Source organism: Notamacropus eugenii, chromosome 2 (genome assembly GCF_028372415.1).
Source record: "Notamacropus eugenii isolate mMacEug1 chromosome 2, mMacEug1.pri_v2, whole genome shotgun sequence".
NCBI classification, from domain to species: domain Eukaryota; kingdom Metazoa; phylum Chordata; class Mammalia; order Diprotodontia; family Macropodidae; genus Notamacropus; species Notamacropus eugenii.
In genome coordinates, this window is record NC_092873.1 from 103,913,413 (window position 1) to 103,935,832 (window position 22,420).

At 39.1% G+C, this 22,420-nt stretch overlaps 1 protein-coding gene across 8 annotated transcripts in view; it reads left to right on the plus strand.

Moving 5' to 3' along the window:
* Positions 1 to 22,420, plus strand: part of LOC140526151 (H-2 class II histocompatibility antigen, E-S beta chain-like) — a 94,346-nt gene that overhangs the window by 45,956 nt on the left and 25,970 nt on the right. For 7 of the 8 annotated variants that reach the window (XM_072642118.1, XM_072642120.1, XM_072642122.1 and 4 more), the window contains one exon: positions 15,451 to 15,551. The exons of the other annotated variant lie outside the window; for it this stretch is intronic. In XM_072642118.1, the coding sequence (XP_072498219.1) occupies positions 15,451 to 15,551 (101 nt within the window). The remainder of the gene's footprint in view (positions 1 to 15,450; positions 15,552 to 22,420) is intronic. 8 annotated transcript variants of the gene reach the window in all.

A 22,420-nucleotide genomic window follows, 5' to 3' on the forward strand; every position in this document is an offset into this window, starting at 1 on the left:
AGTTTTTCTGGTAGACTTGGATCTTCATAGCAATGCAAGGACATAAAAAAAAATTCCCAATGATCTTCTAAGGCAAAATGCCTTCCACATTCAGAGAAAGAACTATGGAATTCAATCACACAATTTAGCAGATCATTTGTGTGTGTGTATGCGTGTGTATTATGTTTTAATTTGTTATATGATTTCTCCTATTTATTTTACTTCATCTACATAGAATGCCTACAGTAAAAATGTATTCAATAGGAATGTATGTGTAGATCCTATATAGAATTATATGCCGTCTTGGGGAGAGAGGGGGGTAGTTAGGGGCAGGTAGGAGGGAAAAATCTAAGTTTTATGGTAGTGATTGTAGAACATTAAAAATAAAAAATTAAAATAAAAAAATTTGAAAAAAGATAATTTGATATTTACCATGATAGCAGATATTTCCATTTGAAATCTTGGCTATTATGAAAAATATTATGGCCATATAAATTTATAGTTTCAACATATTATGCAAAGTGATTTAGGATTTCATTGAACTAAAGTTCTTATAAAACTCTGTGAAAAAGTTTCTGTGTTGTAGAATTTCTTTTCAGCAAATGAGAATCCTTATAAGAAAAAAATTGTGGTATGATTTTCAAACCTGTTTCATATAAGGATGTTTTCACACATGTTAATTTGAAGATTTATGAACTATCAATGGAAATGCCAAAATGTACTTAATTTCTAGGGATATATTTAAGAAAAATTTCTTACCGTGATAAGGATAAATTAATTGTATATGTCCTTCTTGACTTATCCAAATGAAATCTCTCCATTACAAACACTTTTTTGACTAAGAAACTTTGTGATATCTAGGAATTCTCCAATAATTAAGAATTGAGTTTTGTTATTATGCTTTATGAATCTGTGTTACTTTACACCAACATAGTCTAATGAATTCCAATCTTATTTTGTTTTTTGTTTCTTTTTGTTGTTTTTTTAATTTTGTAAAAATTTATTTATTTATTTATTTTTGGATGTTCTACAGTCACTACCAAAAACTTAGATTTCTACCCCCCTACCTACCCCCCCCCCCACCCCCCTCCCTCCATTCGATGCCATACAATTCTATTTAGGATCTACATATACTTTCCTATTGAATAAGTTTTCACTATAGTCATGCTGTGCAGATGAAGTAAAATAAATGGAAGAAATCATATAACAAATCAAAACATAATACACACACACACATATATACAAATATGATCTGCTACATTCTGCAAATGAATTCCATAGTTCTTTCTCTGAGTTTAATGAATTCCAATTTTAAAGGTTTATTTTTAAGGAGGAAGAAAGATATATCTATAATTTTTAAAGTTTTCAACTAATTTTCTTAAAAGTTTAGTGAACATCAGAATAAATTTCAAACTCTTTTTAGGAGAAATGTTTTGAAAAATCTTGTGTGATTTTTAGAAGGCCTGATAAATTTTCAAGATAATTCACTGTCAAATTAATGCAATGAGCTATAAAGCAGAAGAGATCTTGCTATTTTGATCTGAATACAATTTGATTCTATGACCTAAGCAAGACTTAAAATTTGTGTTTGAATTGTCATATGTAAAAGACTTAAATCATGAAGTATGCTATTCTTCCAGAAGCAGTATAATTAGGGCAGAACAACAAACTTGTGAAACAAAGACATATATCCATCCACCTGTAAGGTTAGCCATTAACCTCTTTGCTTTGTTTAAACTGGAATGGGATCTCAGTACAGTTATGCTAGTAAAAAGTAATAACCTATGAGTTATCTTCTCTTCTGGTTAAAATGTAAAGGAAATCTGGATAATCTGAAGAATAGGATTGAGAGATTTTGAAAGATAAAGGTCTGATTGAAAATATGGAAAGCAAATAAGGTTTGGGAACAAATGGGGGTTATCCAAAGCCCTCTCGTCTCTAGATAGTTGTTCTGGCTACTTTTGTGTCAGTTTCAGATGGTTTAAGTATGCTTAGAGAGTGTGAAGAAGTATTTTAAGAAGACAGGAAGAATTATGTAACATCTTTTGGTAATTAATAATTCAATCAAATTTGAGAAGGTGTTGAGGGCCAGGGTGGAGTGCTGTTGCCAAAATCAGTAAAGACCTTCGGGGAAACTGTTCTTTGGCACTGTGCTCATTATCATCTGAAATGGCTCTCCATGCCCCCCAGATGTTGCTGTCTCTGTGAGACAAACATGGGAATTACAGAAAACAAGGGATATGTAAAATAGATGTCCTCTAGGCTAACAGTCTGTAAAGACAATAAGACTGGCCAAATCACTGGGACTGGAGATGAGCAGAATGTCACATAGGTTTGCAGTTTCTGTCTATAAATACCCTAACCCTCGGATCAATAAATGGAATTGGTCTATTTCTTCCTGCCTCCCATGTCCCTTTTCTTTACCATATCACCGAGCTGTGTACGGATGAGGGCCGTCTGCTACAAGAAAGCCCTATCTGAAAGATATCAGTCAATATTTATTTGCTATTTAAGACTGGGACTGCAATTTACCATTGTTTTAAGCTCTGATTACAGGAATAGTTGCGTAAGTTTTCATAAAGTCAATTGACATGTACTACAGGCTAAGAGAAGTGTGGATGTCTGGAAAGGTTTTGGAGATGACTTTGGACACGAACTAGGTTGAATTTTCCTTACTCTATTTCCCAAACGTGCCATTTTCTTTCTGAAAAAGGAAATTCCCCACCTGATTACTCCTAAGCCTTGCTTTCAACACCTAGTGACCACATGATTGACTGTCAAGTAATCACTCATTCCTAGAATCAAATAGAACTAAGAAATTTCTTTCGTTCTGTAGAGATATATGACATTGTCCCTCTTTTTCATTTTATAGCATATTTCTATAATCAATAAGTTCTGTAAGTAAAATACTAAGTCTATTAAATAACAGATGTATACTGGAACATTGCTGAGTTACTATAATGGGATACAAGAAGGAATAACTTACAACTTCAACCTGTGTTCCTGAACAATAAGCAAATAAATATAGAGATCACATGCTCCAAAGGAGGAAATGAATAAGACAAAGTTGTAACTTGATAGATATCTAATTAAAAAGGATAGCAAAATTTTGAGGAAAAGCAACATTATCAGACTGATTCCTCTAAGAATTATATATAGATGTTTATGATTGGCTTCTAAAATTTACTGTGTTTTAATAATAAAATCTCACATTAGAATTTTTGCACAAGATTGTGTAAGATAGTAGTAAAAGTAAGTTAAATTAAGTTTTCTTTAGCTTCCTGTCCAATAATTTTAAAAGGCAGAAGAGTTCATTTTATGGTTGGACCTCCACATTTTCAAAGATTCTTATACCAGATACAGGATTTACATAAGGATAGAACACCAAATGATATATAAACTGAAATTCCTTGACGTTTCTAAAAAATAGAGAACAAATTTTAAGTGATTATATTAATTTATATCGTCAGAATTACCTGGGAACTTTTAGATCTGAACCAGAGAATCAGAACTCCCTTTTTGAACTGTCCCAAGAATACAACCTATTGTCAAAGAAAGGATGTCTAGGCATCAGATAGCTACAGGAGACATCTGAGATTCAAAAAATGACCTTCAAATGGACATTAAGCGTGAATTCCTGGGATACAAGGAACTGAATGTTAGTTAACATTGGTAATTGCATTGATTTGTATGGTTCATGTTTAAATTTTCTTATTTATCTTGGCGACATGTAAATCTCCCTTCTCAAACAAATCTATTGTGAGCCATCTAAGTTTAATCTGTACTTAATGTACAAACGCAACTTTGTGAACTGTGAGAAAAACTTTATTGTGTTGTTTGAATATAGCCCTGCATGGCTAAGAAACCAGAACCATTTATTGTACTGTCTGAAGCTACTCCACTTGACTGAGAAACTGAACTCTTCCTACATGCCTTTAGTCATGTTAACTAAGTTGTACTGCTTCCTCTCAATTATCAAATCATATGTTTTCTGGGAGCCCCTGTCAGGTTTTTCTGTATAGACTCTTGGATGCATCTGTCACATCCATTGCCCCTGCTCCTGAGTGGACATCTGAGCCCATAGAAAACCTTGCCCTCCAATTTCAAAGGGGCCTGAAAAAGACAACTTCACACATGGACAGCTTTGCCAAAACTCTGGACCAGATCTGCTTAAAGAACTGCTCCCTCCCTACCTGAGCCCCTTGGAAACCTAGGAATCATTGTATAGAAGTTTTCCCACACCTCTAAGGCTTCAGTGTGCCTTTGACCATAAGGAAGAAATGACAACATTTAATATCATTTTTGGACTTTTATAAGGGATAGAATCTCAATTAATCAATCAGAAGAAGAGCCTGCATCTGACATTTTCTTTGTTCTCTGAAGTAAACTCAGAGAATACTTCTTCTTTTGTCATCAAGGTCAGATGGGGCTGACTTAGCATACTTTATGAGATGCTTCAACTGAGACACTATCTTGAATAATGGGACTTTTTCTGTACCTTAATATTTTGTGAACATATACTATATTATGGCATGTTAATGGTAAAGAAAACACAGATATCCTGGGTTGTAATTTCAATTGACACTTTGTCAATTCTCTTATCCTATTGTATTCACAACTTATTCAATTAAGAAAATTCCTTTCTCATTGTATAGTTAAACACATATAGAGATCATAAATCTGAGGGACACAAACATCCTGGCATTGTATTAAAATAGATTTAAGCATGATCATCCTTGTATCAGACAGTCAGAAGCTTCCTTCTGGCTCCATGGCCATGTACCAGCTAGCTTTAAGGGAATAAACAATATGCATTTAGCCTGTTTGCCTTTTATAACCAAACTTTCAGATTGATAACACACATCTTGAGCCACCATTTTCAGTGCAACTTGCACTTCTCTCATGAATGGTCCCCCTCCTCACATCACTACACGCTCTTATCTTTGAAGGGAAGTCAAATGAGTGAATGAATGAATGAATTTTTATGCAGTGCTCTCTGTGTATCAGGGAGTGTGCTAAATGTTGAGGGCACAAATACAGTTATGCATCTCATTCTCTGCCCTCAAGGAGCTCACATTTTAATAAGGAGAGACAAGAAACACAGGGGAGCTGGAGCCAGAGAAAGTGTAACATGGGCTACAGCATGGTTTGGAAATGGCCAGGAAGTAAGCTGCAGTCCCAGATCCAGGCATATACGAAAGCTCTTTTTAGTATCTTTTCCTCATGGCCACTTCTAGATGTGTTCTCTGTGTTGCCATTACTGGGAAAGGTCTCCTTTAAGATTCACTCCACACAAATAAATCACCTCATAATCATTTAATATCACTTGAACCTCAATAAGGGCCAGAGCTTGACCATATCAACCAGAAGAGCCTGAACCTAAAAGTTATCCCTTTGTTCTTGGAGTAAACTCAGAGAATATCTCTTCCTTCAAGGTCTGTCCCATTGGACAGGGAGTGGAGCCCAGCCCAGCCTTGGTGCCAGGAGGAGGACCCCAGCAGGGATGGAATCCCCAGCCACAGAAAAGGGAGTTTGCAGATCCCTCAACCCACAGGTGCCAAATGTCAGTGAGAGGATTTTTTCAGCTAACAAGGAAGGGAGCAAGGTCTTCCCATAGTTCCAAGCTCAGGTGGCAGCAGAGGCTGCAGGCAGAGGCAGCAGGGCCTGGACCACAGTGTGCATCCATTGCTGGATCATAAAACCCCTGGGGGAACTAACCTAGGCCCTTTATAGTGGTGCTACCCCCCACCTAATTCTCCTGGGGGATTCGAGCAGATGATCTTTATCTCATACTGAATGGTGGCGCTGCCCCTGCTAAAAGCCCCTGAGGGAATTGAGCAGTTTATCTAAATCTCAACCCCTAATGCTGGCTTGGTGGAACTGGAGGACAGGTGGCTGTGGAGATGAAACTCTATTACTCACAGATTCTGGACAAAAAATTTTCTGCATTGCTCCCAGACCAGTGTATATGCTTGACTGTGCCACCTTGGAGGAACTGAGATCTTACATATACCCAGAGTACACACTACTCTTGACAAAGGACCCAAAACTCAAGTAACTGGTTGGGAAAATGCCCAAAAAAGGGGAAAAAATAAGACTACAGAAGGTTACTTTCTTGGTGAACAGATATCTTCTCCCATCCTTTTGGATGAGGAAGAACAATGGTTACCATCAGGGAAAGACATAAAAGTCAAGGCTTCTGTATCCCAAACATCCAAAATAAATATCCGATGATCTCAGGCCATGGAAGAACTCAAAAAGGCTTTTGAAAATCAAGTAAGAGGGGTGGAGGAAAAATTGGGAAGAGAAATGAGAGAGATGCAAGAAAATCATGAAAAGTAAGTCAACAACTTGCTAAAGGAGACCAAAAAAATGCTGAAGAAAATAACACTTTTAAAAATAGGCTAACTCAATTGGCAAAAGAGGTTCAGAAAGCCACTGAGGAGAAGAATGCTTTCAAAAGCAGAATTAGCCAAATGGAAAAGGAGGTTCAAAAGTTCACTGAAGAAAATAGTTCTTTCAAAATTAGAATGGAACAGATGGAGGCTAATGACTTCATGAGAAACCAAAAAATCAGAAAACAAAACCAAAAGAATGAAAAAATGGAAGATAATGTAAAATATCTCATTGGAAAAACAACTGACCTGGAAAACAGATCCAGGAGAGACACTTTAAAAATTATGGGACTACTTGAAAGCCATGATTAAAAAAAAGAGCCTAGACATCATCTTTCATGAAATTATCAAGGATAAGTGCCCTGATATTCTAGAAACAGGGGGAAAAATAAATATTGAAAGAATCCACTGGTCATCTCCTGAAAGAGATCCAAAAAGAGAAACTCCTAGGAACGCTGTAGCCAAATTCTAGAGTTATCAGGTCAGGGAGAAAATATTGCAAACAGCTAGAAAGAAACAATTTGAGTACTGTGGAAACACAATGAGTATAACACAAGATCTAGCAGCCTCTACATTAAGGGATTGAAAGATGTGGAATATGATATTCCAGAAGTCAAAGGAACTAGGACTAAAACCAAGAATCACCTACCTAGCAAAAGTAAGTATAGTATGTCAGGGGAAATAATGGTCTTTCAATGAAAAAGAGGACTTTCAAGCATTCTTGATGAAAAGACCAGAGCTGAAAAGAAAATTTGACTTTCAAACACAAGAATCAAGAGAAGCATGAAAATGAAGAATGAGGAAGATAAGCACTAAGCAACTATGTTGAAACAACTGGGATTATATGATCCTGAGGAAGTGTCTCTTATTTAAAGTGAAGATGCTAAGAAAGTGAAGTCAATTTCCTTTCTCTCTTCTCTCCACACCAAAGAGAAGCTTTGGCAAAGTACAAATATTCAAAGAAGTCTGACAATACTGTTGCCTTTACACTTCCATTTCTATTTTCCTCTGGAACAAATAATCAACTGCTCTGGGCTAAAATCATATCCTCATCAGTACATCTTTTGATGTGATTTGTATTCTGAGGCACAATAAAAAAAAGTCCCCACTGTCTCTGAAAACAGTTTTGATGTTCTTTTTTCTCTTTATTAAGTCTGGGTGTTTGCTGCATGTTAAAGAAGGGCCTAAATATCAACTGGAAGATAACTTCACATCATCCTTCACAATTTACAGCTTCTACAGCAATTATCAGGTATCTTGCTGACTAAAGCAATATTTTCAAGTTTTTCTCAGAATATCCTTCAACAGTTGGATGGATAATTTATACCGCTGATTCCTGGGTATCCTATCCTACTGAATTCAATCTTTCTTACAAAGATATTCACAAGCAATTTCCTCTGCTACATTATAGAATCAAGAAGAAAATGGTTAAGAAGCCTGCAGAACTTCTGGCTAGCACATCAATATTAAATAAAAATTTGGGTTTTCATTTAAAAAAAAATGTTGAGCTCCTAATTTTCTCCCCCCCTCCCTCATCTTCTCCTTTCATAAGATAATAAGAAATTTGATACAGGGTATACATATTTAATCATGTAAAACATATTTCCATATTAGTCATCTTGTAAAAGAAGAAACAGACCAAAAGGAAAGAAAATGAAGTAAAGTTATTGAAGATATTGTGCTTCAATTTGCATTCAGATTGAATCAGTACTTTCTCTGTATATGGATAGCTTTTTGTAGAACAGCTCAAAATCAGTATAGATTAGAGAAATGCAAATCACAACAACTCAGAGATGCCACCTCACACCATCAGATTAGCTAATATGAAAGAAATGGAAAATAATAAATGTTGTAGAGGATCTGGGAAAATCGAGACACTGATGCCGTTTTGGTAGAGTTGTGAAGTGTTTGAACCATTCTGCAGAACACTTTTGAAGTTTGCCCAAAGGCAACCAAACTGTGTATATTCTTTCATTCAGCAATACCACTATTAGGTCTTGATAAACTTTTAGTACCATTTTTGAACTTTAATAAGGGTCAGAGCCCAAATTAATCAGTCAGAAGAAAAGCCTGGACCTAACAGCCTCTTTTTTCTCTGAGAATACCTCTTCTCATGTTAACAAGACCAGATGCAGCTCCCTTAGCATTCTTTATGAGACCCTTAACCCAAGACACTATCTTGAATAATGGATTTTTTTCTGTATCTTAATAGTTTGTGGACATATACTATGTTATGACATGTTAATGGTAAAAAAAATATCCACAGATACCCTGGGTCATAATTTTAATTGACACTTTGTCAACTCTCTTATCTTATTGTATTTATAACTTATTCAATTAAGAAAACTCCTTTCTCATCATATAGTTAAACACATATAGAGAACATAAATTTGAGGGACACAAACATCCTGGAATTGTCATAGAACAGATTTAAGCTTGGTCATCATTGTATCAGACAGTCAGAAGTTTCCTTCTGTCTCCATGATGATGTATCTACTAGCTTTAAGGGAATAAAGAATATGGACTTACATATCACCTCACCTGTTAGCCTCTTTGTCTCAACTTTGAGGTCAGCAGTCTATATACCAAAGAGATCATAAAAAACAGAAAGGACCTACATGCACAAAAATATTGGTAGCAGCTCTTTTTGCAGTGGCAAAACCCTGGAATTTGAGAGGATTCCAGTAAGTTGAGTAAAGGTTGGATCACTTGTATCAAATGAATGTGATGGAACACAATTGGGTTTTAAGAAATGATGACCAGGCAGATTTCAGAAAAACTGGGAAAGGCTTACAGTGACTGATGCAAAGTGAAATGAGTAGAACAAGGAGAACATTACAAACAGCAACAGCAGTGCTGCAATGATGAGCAACTGTTATTGACTTAGCTGTTCTCAGCAATAATATGACCTTCTTTTCTTTAAAATTTTGGTCTCTAGCTCATAGTCTTCTTCTGAACACTAACCCCCCTATCCTTAACATTTGGTTACTTCTCCATACACACTAATGTTCCCTCAGTCACTCCTAGCATCCCAGTTTCTTAAGCTCCTCAACTTCCATGACTTATTCTTTATCCACAACAGCCACATGTAAGAAAGAGCATACTTTTGATCTCACTATGATCCCCAGTTCTTCCACTTCCATGATCACACATTCTCTAACTCCTACATCTGAAAATAAGCTCTGATCATTCCCTCATTCCTCCTAAATTTACTGTCCACATCATTTTCTTCAGCCCCTCTGCCCCTCAGTACTCTCCCAGGTGATCACCCCTACATCTTACTCTCCTATTTATGCACGATGTCAAGGTTTAGGGGAAGTCATGCAAACTGGGAACTAGGGTCCACTACATATTTGTGTTATCTAACTTCAACTGGGTCCTCCCTACAGCAAAGCAAGACTTTTTTTTCCTCTCTAATCGATTCTTTGTCACACTCCCCAAAGCTGTTGTTCTAAACTGTTTCTTTTCTTCTCAAGCTTCCTCCAGCACCCCTGCTCCTAGCTTCTCAACAGATAAGTGAGACAAATCTTTCAATGAAAAACTTGACTCAAAAGAAAAAAAAAGTGCTCCCAGCACCTTGAATCTCCCTGGAACCAATTCCACCTACTATAACAGTGCACTAGTTTGTCTTTCCCCTGCAGCCCCTTCAGCATTTGCGTTTTCCTCTTACGTCAACTTTGCCAGATAGATGAATATGAGGTGAAAGCTAAAAGTGGCTGTAATGCTCATTTCTCTAATTATTTCTAATTTGGAACTTTTTTATATGAGTATTGATAGCCTGATTTCTCCCTTTGAAAACTGCCTCTTCATATACTTTGACTACTTCTTATGGAAGGAATGAATGATTCTTAACAATTGAATCACTTCCATAGATTTGATATTCTCTCTCTCTTCTCTCTCTCTCTCTCTCTCTCTCTCTCTCTCTCTTTCTCTGTATATATGTGGATATGAGTGTGGGTGTATGTATATCTGTATAATATATGCCTATACATATTTATGTGTGTATGCTTCTATAAATATATGGGTATATATGATATATATGTATGAGTATATTCATGTGTATGCATACATATATACATATATTTACTCAGTGTGTTTGTGTGTGTGTGTGTGTGTATGTGAAATGATTTCTTTCTGAACGTGGCTGAAAATAATGTTCCAGTGATGGTTTGACTTATAGTTTTCACTGCATTGGTTTTATTTGTACAAAACCTTTTAATCTCATATACTAAAATCCTTTACTTCTCATGAACTCTTGCTCTAATCATAGATCAGATTTTTTCCTTTTATCCTCATTTTTATGATGTTATACTTCATTTCTAAGTACTATATTCATCTGGAGCTTGCTCTGGTATGTAGTGTGATATGTTGGCCTAAACCTAAATTGGATCAGATTGCACTCCAGTTTTCTCAACAGTTGTATATGAAGATTGTGTTCTTACCAAGGGTTTGGGGTTCTTAAATGTATCAAACATGCAGCTACTGGGTTAATTTGCTTCTGTGAATTGAATTAATAAACTTCTATCATCCTATTACTTTGATGCTCGGTATCATACTGACTATTCCCACCAATTTTTCTGTGAGTACCAAATTGTTTTCATTTTTACTCTTTTGTAGCATACTTTAAGATCTCTTACTGTTAGCCCCCCTTCCTATCATTATTTCTCTTGAAATTTTTGAATGTGTGTTTTTCCAGGTAAAATATTATTTTTTTCCATCTTTATAAAATACTTCTTTAGTAGATTGATTTTGACTAAAATAGCCCTGAATAAATGAATTAATTCAAGTGTTGGAGAAATTCCTTTGAGTGTGTCCTCTAAATGCCCACTAGACATATGAATGTCTTCCTTCTCCTTCCCTTCTGTCCTGGATGCCTGATAGCTTCTTCTACAAAGGATCAAAACTGAGAACCATTACCTACCCAAGAGGCAATTGAGGGCATCGTGAGTGTATGACATGACATTATGAATCTTCTTTGTTCCTTCATTCAGAGTTACGACTTGACACATGCCCTGATCATACTAGTTGTGTCCTTTGTCACGGGTCTGAGTGAGGCTTTGGGACTACCAAACTCCAAGATAATTTTACAGATGAATACTCAAAACGCAGGCAATAGTGGATGCTTTGGGATACTTAGAAATTTCCACATAACAGACAGACTGGATGCTCATACTTAAAGCAAGAGGCTTTTATTACGCACATTTTAACTCACACAAGGAAATATATGAAACTTCTTTTTCTGTCTTCAAAGCCAATGACAAGTAAGAATGTGTTCAACTTTGCCTTCAATCTTTAGTCACCATAGTGACAAATAACACTGACTCACTGAGTCACTAAAGCACATCACCTAATAAATATTGGATGTTGATTCAAATGCTGCTGCTGGGGTTAAAGTTAGGCTGTGAGCCCAGATCCCTCTCATGTCTAGGCAGGCCTGAGCATGGACTAATTGTTCTTGCACTTCCTATTGTGGCAGCCACAAGCACTGGCATCCAGTCATCCACCTAGGAGCATACCATGTTATTGTCTCACCCTGACCTACCATTTGGCCAGAGAAACACAAATATCTTTCCTCCATCTAGTTCAGTATAGTTTCACACCCATTTGGAACTGCTGATTCTCCACTCCTCCATATCCCTTCAAGGTCCCAAGCTCTCTGGTTTCCAAGGATCCAGGTGCAGGCTCCCCCCAGCCCACCTTTCTCATTCTCTGTTTCTGTGTCTCTGTCTCTTTTGTAATCAACTACCCCAAATACTTTATGCAGTGATGCTTTCTGTTACACTCTAGACTTCTTGCAGGCTCTATCTTCTGGTGACAGATGACGCTACCAGTTTCTCCTTTCCCCACTGGCTGAAACTGAAGGGTTTTCCCCAAACAGCTTCCTCAATGCTTGTTCTGCAATCTGTAATTTCTCCCACTCGAAGAAGCTCAGCAGCCCTTTACTGTAACTGAGAGTGAAGCACTCTGTTCTTCCCTTCCTGAGTGGGGTTAGGGGCTTTTGGACGTGACACATGACTTTGAGGGATAAAGTCTGAGGGACAGTCTGAGATAGATGGAGTATGGCATGCATAAGTGCAGTTGGGTGAGAGAAAAGGACATAAGTACATGATGATGCAGCTATTAACAAAGACTGATGGTGTTTGTCCAACTGAAAGTTTGTATTGAGCACTCTTCCATCTTTATTACATCAGACCTTTCTCTTCCCCATTTAGGACCTCAGGTGGAGATGTTTCATTCAAGCGGCACTTGTGATTGAGTCAGGTCTAGGAGTGGACCTTTCTCAGGCTTTTCTTTTCTGAAATCTAACTGTAGGTTATTAACCAGAACAGATCCCCAGCTTACCTTCTTAACTTCTAGGAGACAAAGAAAGCTCAGAATTCTGTCCCCAGTGCTTCTTTTATTGGATTTCCTCATCATTTATTAGTTCTTGCTGAACACTGCAATCATAATAACTGTAACCCTGCTCCAACCATGGTGGATGAAGCTTGCAATAGATATAAGAGGATGCATCAGCAAGCACTCTGGCACCCAGGAGGGCCTGTTGCACAAGGTCTTAGATCTGCTTTTCTAAAAGGAAAGCAACTTTAAGAAGGGTAACAATCTTACTTTAATTACATATAACAACAGAGAAAATACAAGCAGGACCAACAGACAGGTCTTTGAGCTGTCTGACCATAGGAAACACATACATTATTACCAGAGCAAGAGGCACCAACATCTGGGTTCAAGGCTGGGACTGGGGGAGCTTCTTAAAAGGGCCCAAAGTCTCTTCTGGTACAAGAGCCTTCCTCCAAAAACTAAGCCCCAAAGCAAAAACTCACCTAAGAACACACAGGTACTCATTTCAGAGTCAGAGATCCCGTGACTCATTAGCAATCAGCAAGAGGTGTGGGCCTTTATAGGAAACAAGCCTCCCCCTAATCAAGTATCCCTCATAACCCTACCTGAGCCCTATGGCCAGAGAAGATTTTTAACTCTCATTACAGAGGACAAGTGAGGGAGATGCTGTTTTGTGCTGCATGCTGCCTATAAGGAGGAGATTGTGACTCTTGATTGGTGGAACAAATACTGAGTGTGATGTTGCATGATTGTTTGTGTAAGGGGATTACTTCATTTAGCTGCAGAAACTCTGGGGAGATTATTCAGAGAGTCATGTAGGCAGAGGACATTGGGGAGGTAGTGGAAGAAAAATTTTGAAATGACAGGCATGCATGGGAAACTGGCTCCATGCTTTCCTTGGATTCACTTGACATTCTAGCCACTTCTGGAAATCGTCTGTCTCAGGGGAAATTGTTCTTTCTCCCTCCTCATCCTTCACTGGTGACTCTTCCCTCCAAATATTTGCAGTCTACAGGATGACAACTTCACACAACTGAAGTTTCTGTGCTTAATACTTTTAAAGGGGGAGGGTAACTCGAAGCTGATATCCCTCAGTTTGGCTCCTTCCCACCAAATGTTGGCTACAAAAAAGACTAATAGCAAACAGTGAATAAACTCACTAATCAAAACAAAAAATCAAGTAGAAATCAGAGAAGTTGTCCAATTAGAATATGACATAAAACACATATAAGTACATAAGTTCCTCATCAAGAAGTGAAATAAGTTTTGAGGTCAAATGAGGAATGAACAAACAATCTCACTCAGAGAAGATCTCTTCTTAGCATCTCTAGAATTTCAAAGACAACACAGGGCTGACCTTCCATACATACATGCCATTACAAAGTTTTCCTTCATTAACACCTTGGAGTTTCCTCTGTTCATGATTCTCTCTGAATAATGCCTCTAAAGTCTCTGAAGACAATTGAGATAAGTCCACGAGCCACATAGGCACTTTGGTACTTAGCATTTTTTGTCAACCAAGAGTCACAAGAGGAGCAAATAAGATAATATTTATAAAGGACTTAGCAAATTTTAAAGCTATAAGTGCTATGCTTATGACGGGTCCTCATCACATAAAGTCTCTCCAACAGATAAAGTGGACATTTTTTACCCTAGGTACAGAACTTTCCACTTCATCTCTATTAAATGAAATCTCATTCCATTCAATTCTCCCATCATTCTGATCTGTAAACAACTTTCGGATCCTGCCTCTGTCACTTAATGTGTTATCTGTGTCTCCCAGTTTCAAGTCATCTGAAAATTTACTTTGCATGTCTTCTGTCTTTATCCAAGGTGCTGATAAAAATGTTGACTAGTACAGAGCCAAAGATAAGATTCCTGGCATCCTCTACTAGAGAATTTCCTCCAACCTGACAGTCACCCATTAAGAACTCATCTTAGGGCCCCAGTGATTCAACCATTTCCAAATTCAGCTAACAACACTATCCATGGCTCTAATCCATAGCTGCCCATCTTCTCCCCAACGGCAGCACTGAAGATTTTGTCAGACTCTTTGTGGGAATTCAGGTTCAATACATCAACAAGATTCTGCTGATCCATCAGTTCAGTTACAGAGTCAAATAAGGAAGATTTGTTTGGTGGAACCTGTTTTCATGAGGACTTGATGGCCTTTTTACAATCACTCTTCCTTTTCAACATGCTCACAAACCATATTTTCTATAATGGGTTTTAATTTTTTTCTGTGAGCCAAAACTAGAATTCATTGAACCAGGGAGTACAGACTTGTCAATCTTTCTTTTTTAAATATATAGGAACATTTGTCACCAAAATATATGGGACCAATTACGGTAGTGAAAACTTTCACTGATCTACACTAGCAGCTCAGCTTCAGCACCCTAACATTTGGCTATTATAATAGTCCAGTCAAGATATGACTTCTGGGTCCCCTTCCTTCCCTGAGATTTTATGATTCCAGTGACCTTTTTTTTTTTTTTCTTCACCAGAAAAATTTTGAAGTGTTAGAACAGACCCTGCAAAAGGAACCTCTGCCTGGGAACAAATGATGCAGTTCCTTTGCAATACTAATTGGTTCTCTCCTCTCTGAGGTTGCCCAACCCTGGGGCAGAGAAGAGATTCTATAAATTGTTAGTCTGGGAAATGTAGGGGGTAGGTCCATGAAGGGAGGGCCATCCTGACTGTTTTATCTCTGAGTACCTTATACTCATCTTGTCTCCAGGATGCTTTTTGTCCCCCTCTCCAGAGGCATCTGGACAGAGATTCTGGCTGTGACCCTGCTGGTGCTGACTTCCCAGGTGGCTGCAGGCAGACATGCCCCAAGTAAGTACTGAGCAGCAGCTCTCCAGAGAGCCCAGGTGGGACCCAAGGGGAGCACTCTTCTCTCTGGGCCCAGACCAAAGGAACAATTTGGGACAGGGTGGTCCTCAGATAGATGAGCAGTAAGGAAACTGGATTTCAGGCTCCCCTCCCAACTAACTCTGCCTTAGGTTCTTGGCTTCCTTTCCTCCTTTTCCTTGGGGTTCAAAGACCTGATGCATCCCCCACTCCAAGAACTGAGGCTCCAGGTAATTTGTCAGGAAGCAGGTATAAAGGAGCTACTGTCTGCTGGGCACTGTGCTGATGCCAAGGATAGAAAGAACAGCCAAAGACAGTTCCTGTTCTCAAGGAGCTCACAGTCTAATGGAGGAGACAAGAGGTGAACAACTCTGTGTGAACAAGATAGATACAGGAGAAATGGGACATGCTCAAAAGAGGGACCTTAGTGACATTAATGCAAATCAGGAATGGCTTCCTGGAGAAGGTAGGGTTTGATGCTTGAAGCAAGCTTGAAGTGAGGAGGCCAAGGTGAGGGAGAAGAGAATTCTGAGAAGGGGGCTCTCAGAGAGGGCCCAGGGTGGGGAGAGAGAAATGTGTGGCAGGAAGAAGAAGAAGGCTTGTGTCACTGGATAGCAGAGTGCTGGGGTCCTGGGAACATAAAATGTGAGAAGATTAGAAAAATAGGAGGGGCCTGGTTGTGAAGGGCCTTGGAGGCCAAGCAGAAGATTTTTTATTTGATATTGGAGGAGACAGGAAATCACTGGAGTTTATTGATTGGGAGGGTGGGGGCATATGGTCACAAAATGCCAAGGATTTCTACCCCATCTAAATGTTTCTGTCCTACTAAACATTGTCACAGGGTCTGCCTAAACTAGTGGAAAGATTTAAATTTGGCTGTTATTGGGGGAGGAAGGCATAGACTTTCCTGGATTAGTTTCCCTGTTATGATTTCAAGACCATAAATGAACCTGGAGTTTGGTTTTCCTACCAACCTCAGTTTCTTCATCTGTAAAATAGGAATAATAATAGCACCCATCTCTCAGATTATCCCAGGGACTAGAAGAGATAATGCGCATAAGGGACTGGAAGTATTGTACAAATGCTGGCTATTATTTTATTATTGTTGCTGTTATTATTATATGGACCTCATTTTTCTCAAAATCCTGACTCTACTCAGCTGGAAATTTTACTTTTTAAAATGTATTATTTGTCTTTAACATCATCTTCATTTCTAATTGTCCCTGTTTTCTTAAACCAGTGCTTGCACACCTATACCCTTACTTCCTTTCATGGTTTTCATGGTTTGGTTAGCAAGGACTTTCTAAGCTTTAGCATGGACCAATTATCAGCTAGAGTTTTATGACATCATCAGTTACCAATAAAAGCTGTTACGTGAAGAGTCTTTTTCTGGAGGGGAAGGATGTGTTTTGTTGGGCAGCCTGAGAGGGCATCTAGAGGCATGGGTTGTCTCTCAAAGGAAGCTTTGGAGAAAGGAGAGAAAGGGCTGTGGAGAAATCTAACCTAACAGAAGGATTCTATGGACAAGTCAAACTGCTTTGAAAGTTGCATAGCAGAACTATTAAAGATCTAAAATAAACAAGTTTATTGTTAACAACTTGATTCCAAGCACTTTCTAAGTCATTTGGATATTTTCTCTTAAAAATTTTTTATTAGTTTTTTTAAAAAGAAACTTACATTTTGAATATAATACATAAAGGGTATACAAGAAAGATTCATAGTTTAGTGTACAATCCTCTTTTAGCATTCTACTGTGTATAGGGAAGTGCTCATTTTATTTGAGGTTTATTAAGTTAAGAATAAAAGTTTTAAAAGTAACACAAATCTTATAAAAAAGAAGTCTAAGTTCAGAGTAGAGAAACGGATGAGATGGTCAAGATGGGCAGAGGCTATGAAGATAGGAATGTGGAGAAAATCAGTGGGGCCCAGGGCAGGTATTTAGGAGGGCAATAGTCAAGGCCAGGACTGAATGGGATGGGGCTGGAATGGAAGAGGTCAGCATGGGGTAAGTGACATGACAAAATTTCAGGTGGGAATATGGAATGTGGGAAAGGGAGATACTGAGATGCTCAAATTAGGAAAGAACAACTGGATAAATTAATTGAATAAAAACAGATCGTGTCTGCACAATCTTTTACAATTCACAACACTTGTGAGGTAAGTAGTACAAATATCACTATCCACATTTTAAGCATGAGGGAACTGAAGTTCAGAGAGGTTAAGCAATTTTTTCTGTCATGAAGGTGCTAAGTATTAAATAGTAGGGAAAAATTATTGGAAGATAAATTTGGAGTCGGCAAGATAGAGGTGGACTGGAGAAAAATCATGAAGAAAGTAAAAAACAGCAGGAGAGAAATTAATAATTTCATGGATTATTAATTTGTACTAAGACACATACGCTGCCCCTTTCTGCTTCTGTGGTTTTGCTCACACCGCTCCCTCTGTTTGGAAGGCCCTTCCCCACCTCCACCCCCTCTATCTGTTGAATTCCTATCCATTTTCTAAAGGAGATGAAAGGCCTCCTCCTTCTGGAAATCTTTACATCATTGATAACTAATTCGCTGATCCATCTTTGGTAACAACTTCCCCATTTTGGACTTCATCTAACACTTGGTTTTCTCCTCTCGGGTGTATTAACTAGCTAGTTTTTGCTAGTTTTGCTCTGTGGTTATCTATATATTTGTTAGATTCTCCTATTAAGCTCCAGAAAGCAGAAATCTGCCTAGAATCGTACATAATACTTTTCACATAGTGGATACTGTAGCAATGTTTAATTCAATAGAATGTTAGAATTAGAAGGGTCTGTGGAGAGAGAAAAAAGATGTTTAACATGAAGGAGTTGAAAGGAAACAGGTGAGAGGGAACAAGTAGAGGACTTGCTGGTGATGGGGATGTGAGGATTCTCAGGCTCCTTAGCATTTGGGTTTTCCTTGGCATGATAATTACTGGTCCACAGAAACTACAGTACCTAACATGTTCTTCTCTTTCACTGGAATTGGAGAATGAAAAAAAAAATTTACTGTGTACTTGCTCAGCTGTGTCAATTATGTCCAACTCTTCATGAGCCCATTTGGGGTTTTGTTGGCAGAGATACTGGAGCGGTTTGTGATTTCCTCCTCCAGCTCATTTTACAGATGAGGAAACTGAGGCAAACAGGGTTAAGTGGTTTGCCCAGAGTCACACAACTAGTATTTGATTCCAGGTTTGATACTCTATTGTTCTACCTACCTGCCATACACATACACCCACACACACATCACTTATTATGTGCCAATCTCTGTGTTAAGTGCTGGGGCAGCCCCTGCCTGGAAGGAATTTAGATCCTAAGAGGGTAGACAACACAAAGCTTTCGCTACTTCATTTGCCACTAGCTGCTCTCCTTGGTTTTGACTCCACCATCATCTTCATCATGTCCATTCAGGAAAAACTCATTATCAGATAAATTCAGCCTCAGAAAACTCAACATCTGGGAGATTGCTTCAGCTTTGCTGATCACCCCCATCAGTCCCCTCAGTCACTTCTGCCTTTCTGACTGGAGGACTGGACAGTGGAGGAAAACCCTCCTCTCATAGACTGCATTTATAGAGAGCTCAAAATCCCAGCCATCTCTTCCTTTGCCACCAGCTGCTTTGTTTGGCTTTGACTCTACCCTTGTCTTCCTTACACTCCCATGCCAGTTGTCCTCTGCCCATCCTTTTGTCTTCTTGTGTGTTTTGTCTTCTTCCATTATATTGTAAGTTCCTTGAAGTCAGGCACTGTTTCTTTTTCTTTTTTGTACCGCTGTGCTTAGTATAGTGTCTGGCACGTTGTGGGAGTTTAATAAATGTGGATTATATGGTATCCTACCTTTGATTCTTGGATTTTAGAGTTGTAGCTAGGGAAAGACAGCTGGAGCTTTGCGCCTGGGTGCTGACACACAATGTGAACTTTCTTCCCATAGACGTGTGTCTCTTGCTTACATGCTTACACTGCATAGTGTGACCCTGCATTGTTTTTGGCACAGGGTTGCCACTCCCAGGGTCCCAGAACCGTACTATTCCCTTCTCTTCAAAGAATCAAGGAATACTGGCCATTCCAGATGATAATGAGTGTAGTCTTAAAGAATAGTTTCCCATAAGGTCTATCCTGAACTTGTCAACCACACTCCATCCTGGCCCTTAAGAAGAGTTGAGTCCAAGCTCAAGCCTGCTTCAATCATGACACAGAGCTGGAGTCAGCAGTGTAGCTTCAACACTAGCATCAGTACCAGAATTAGCATCAAGTATTTACTAAGAGATGAGGCTAGTGATTCAGTGACTCTGTCATTAATCACTGGGATAACTGAAGATTTAAGTGCAAAGATGAGCACAACTTGACCTGGGATTGGCCATAAAGGAAGAAAAAAGTTTTCTTACACAGCCAAGTCATGAGATCATCTCATCCCAGTGATGCATGTAGAGAGTTTCATTTTCACTGTAGGCTTCCCCAGTGACCTGGTACTAGTAGTACCTTCTGATGTACACTGGTCCTTGTCTTCTTGTAATTTCTCCCCATTCCTATCTCCCTCCCTTTACTCTCTCCCCATCTCTCTATATGTTCACATTCCTCTCAGAACAAGGCCCCAAATTCTTTCTTACCATCCAAGCCCCCAACCATTCATTCCAGACACCAAGTACTCTTTCAGTAAGTTGCTTACTTGTGACCACATGGACTAATTAACCCTATGTTCAGTTCACTCAGTAAGCATTTAAATACCTGCTATGTGCAAGACATTGTTCTAGAGGCTGAAATGCAAAAAAGAAAATAAAAACCAGCCTCTGCCCTCAGAGAATTTACATTTGACTGAAGGATTCAGCATTTGAGTTTAGCACCTCCGGCATCCCCCTTCCACACAGGGATTAACCTGAACAGCTACCCTAAACTGAAGGTTACCTATGGGTCATTACACAGTTGTGTCTGATTCTTTGTGACCCCACTTGGGGTTTTTATTGGCAAAGATACTAGCATGGTTTGTCACTTCCTTCTCCAGCTCATTTTACAAATAAGGAAACTGAGGCAGACAGGGTTAAGTGACTTGCCCAGAGTCACACAGCTAGTATGTGTCTGAGGCCAGATTTGAACTCACAAGGATGAGTCTTTCTTACTTCAGACCTGGCACTTTGTGCTGTCTAGCTGCCCTTCTATCAATGGAGCCATAGGCACTCCAAACAATACCCCCAATAGATATAGCTACTTCTTCTCTAGCCAGTCAGAGGACACAATTGGCTCATAATAAAGGGCGATGAAATTATCTGGAAGGGAAGCATGTGGTTTTGTCAGGCAGTCTGAAGCCCCAGAAACAAGCTACATCTAAAGGGAAGGTTGGAAGACAGGGGAGAAATGATTGGTGAGAAATTCAAGTCAAGAGCAGAGGGGGGATAAGGTAGTCAAGAAGGGCAAAGATCATAGAAGCAGATGGCTAGAGAAAATCAATGGGGTCCAGGGAAGAAGTTTAGGAGGGCAGTGCTCAGAGCTAGGACGAAGGTAAAAGAGATTAAATGGGGAGTCTGGGATGGTGTGGGATAAGTGATATGACAGGATTTCAGATTGGAATATGGAATGAGGGCAGGGGAGAAAGTGAGATGCTCAAATGAAGAAACAGCTAGATTAATTAATTGAGCAAAATAGCTCATGTTTACAAGTACTTCATAGTTTATAACTCTCCTGTGATAGCACTACAAGTATCATTATCACCATTTTACAGATTGAAAAATACTGAGGCTAAGAAGAGTTCAGCAACTAGCTGGCACAGTGGATAGAACACAGGGTCTGGAGTCAAGGGGACTCAAATTCAAATCCAGTCTTAGAAACTGAATAGTTATGTGTCTCTGGACAAGTCACTTGACCTCTGTTTGCTTTGGATTCTTTATCTGTAAAGTGGGGATAATAGCAGACCCAAGATGATGGAGTAAAAGCAGGGACTTGCCTGAGCTCTCACTGAAATCCCTCCAAATACCTGTAAAAAATACTCTAAATAAATTCTAGAGCAGCAGAATCCACAAAATGACAGACTGAAACAAATGACCAACCCAAGACAACCTGGAGAGTCAACAGGAAAGATCTATTTCATCAGGCTGGGAGAGGAGCACAGTACAGCTTGGGCTGTGGTGGCACGGATGGGCAGGAGCAGGCCTCAGGAGACTGAATTACTGCCAGCTGTGGCAGTTTCCAGACTTCTTAACCCCCCCAAAAACACCAAAGACAACTTAGGTCAGCAGAAAAATTCTATCTGACCTGAGTGAGAGAGGAGTGTGGTCTGGTCCCAGCCGTAGGGGGGGGGTGGTGGTGTGCAGTGGCAGTGGCTGCTTCCAGAGCTCTTGGCCCATGGACTATGCGGGGATCCAGTGGCTGATCAGAGGTGGATTGCAGGGGTCTCTTTGGTGGTGTTGTCTCTTACCTTGTCCATAATTGGATCTGGGTCTCAGTCATGATTGGTAGTCCCGGGAGTGAGAGAGAGTGTTGGCATGGCAGAGTTAGTGGTGGCAGGGGAGAGGGAATCCTCCTCACAGTGCCAATGCAGAAAAGAGTGATTGTGGTCACTCACAGACCAGAACACAGGCCAGGAGAGGTGTATGCACCTTTTCTTTGATCATACTACCTTGAAAGAACTGAAAATTTACAGGTCCTTACAAGTATCTCTGAAAACAGCTGCACAAAACCCCTGAAACTTGGGACAGTACCCCTTCCCCCCACTTGAAGCAGAGTCCTACCTTGACGAAGAGCTAAAAGGTCAAGTAGTTGGTTGGAAAAGTGAGTAAACAACACGAAAAGCTCAGACTATAGAAACTTACTTTGGTGACAAGGAAGATGAAAACATACAACCAGAAGAAGACAAC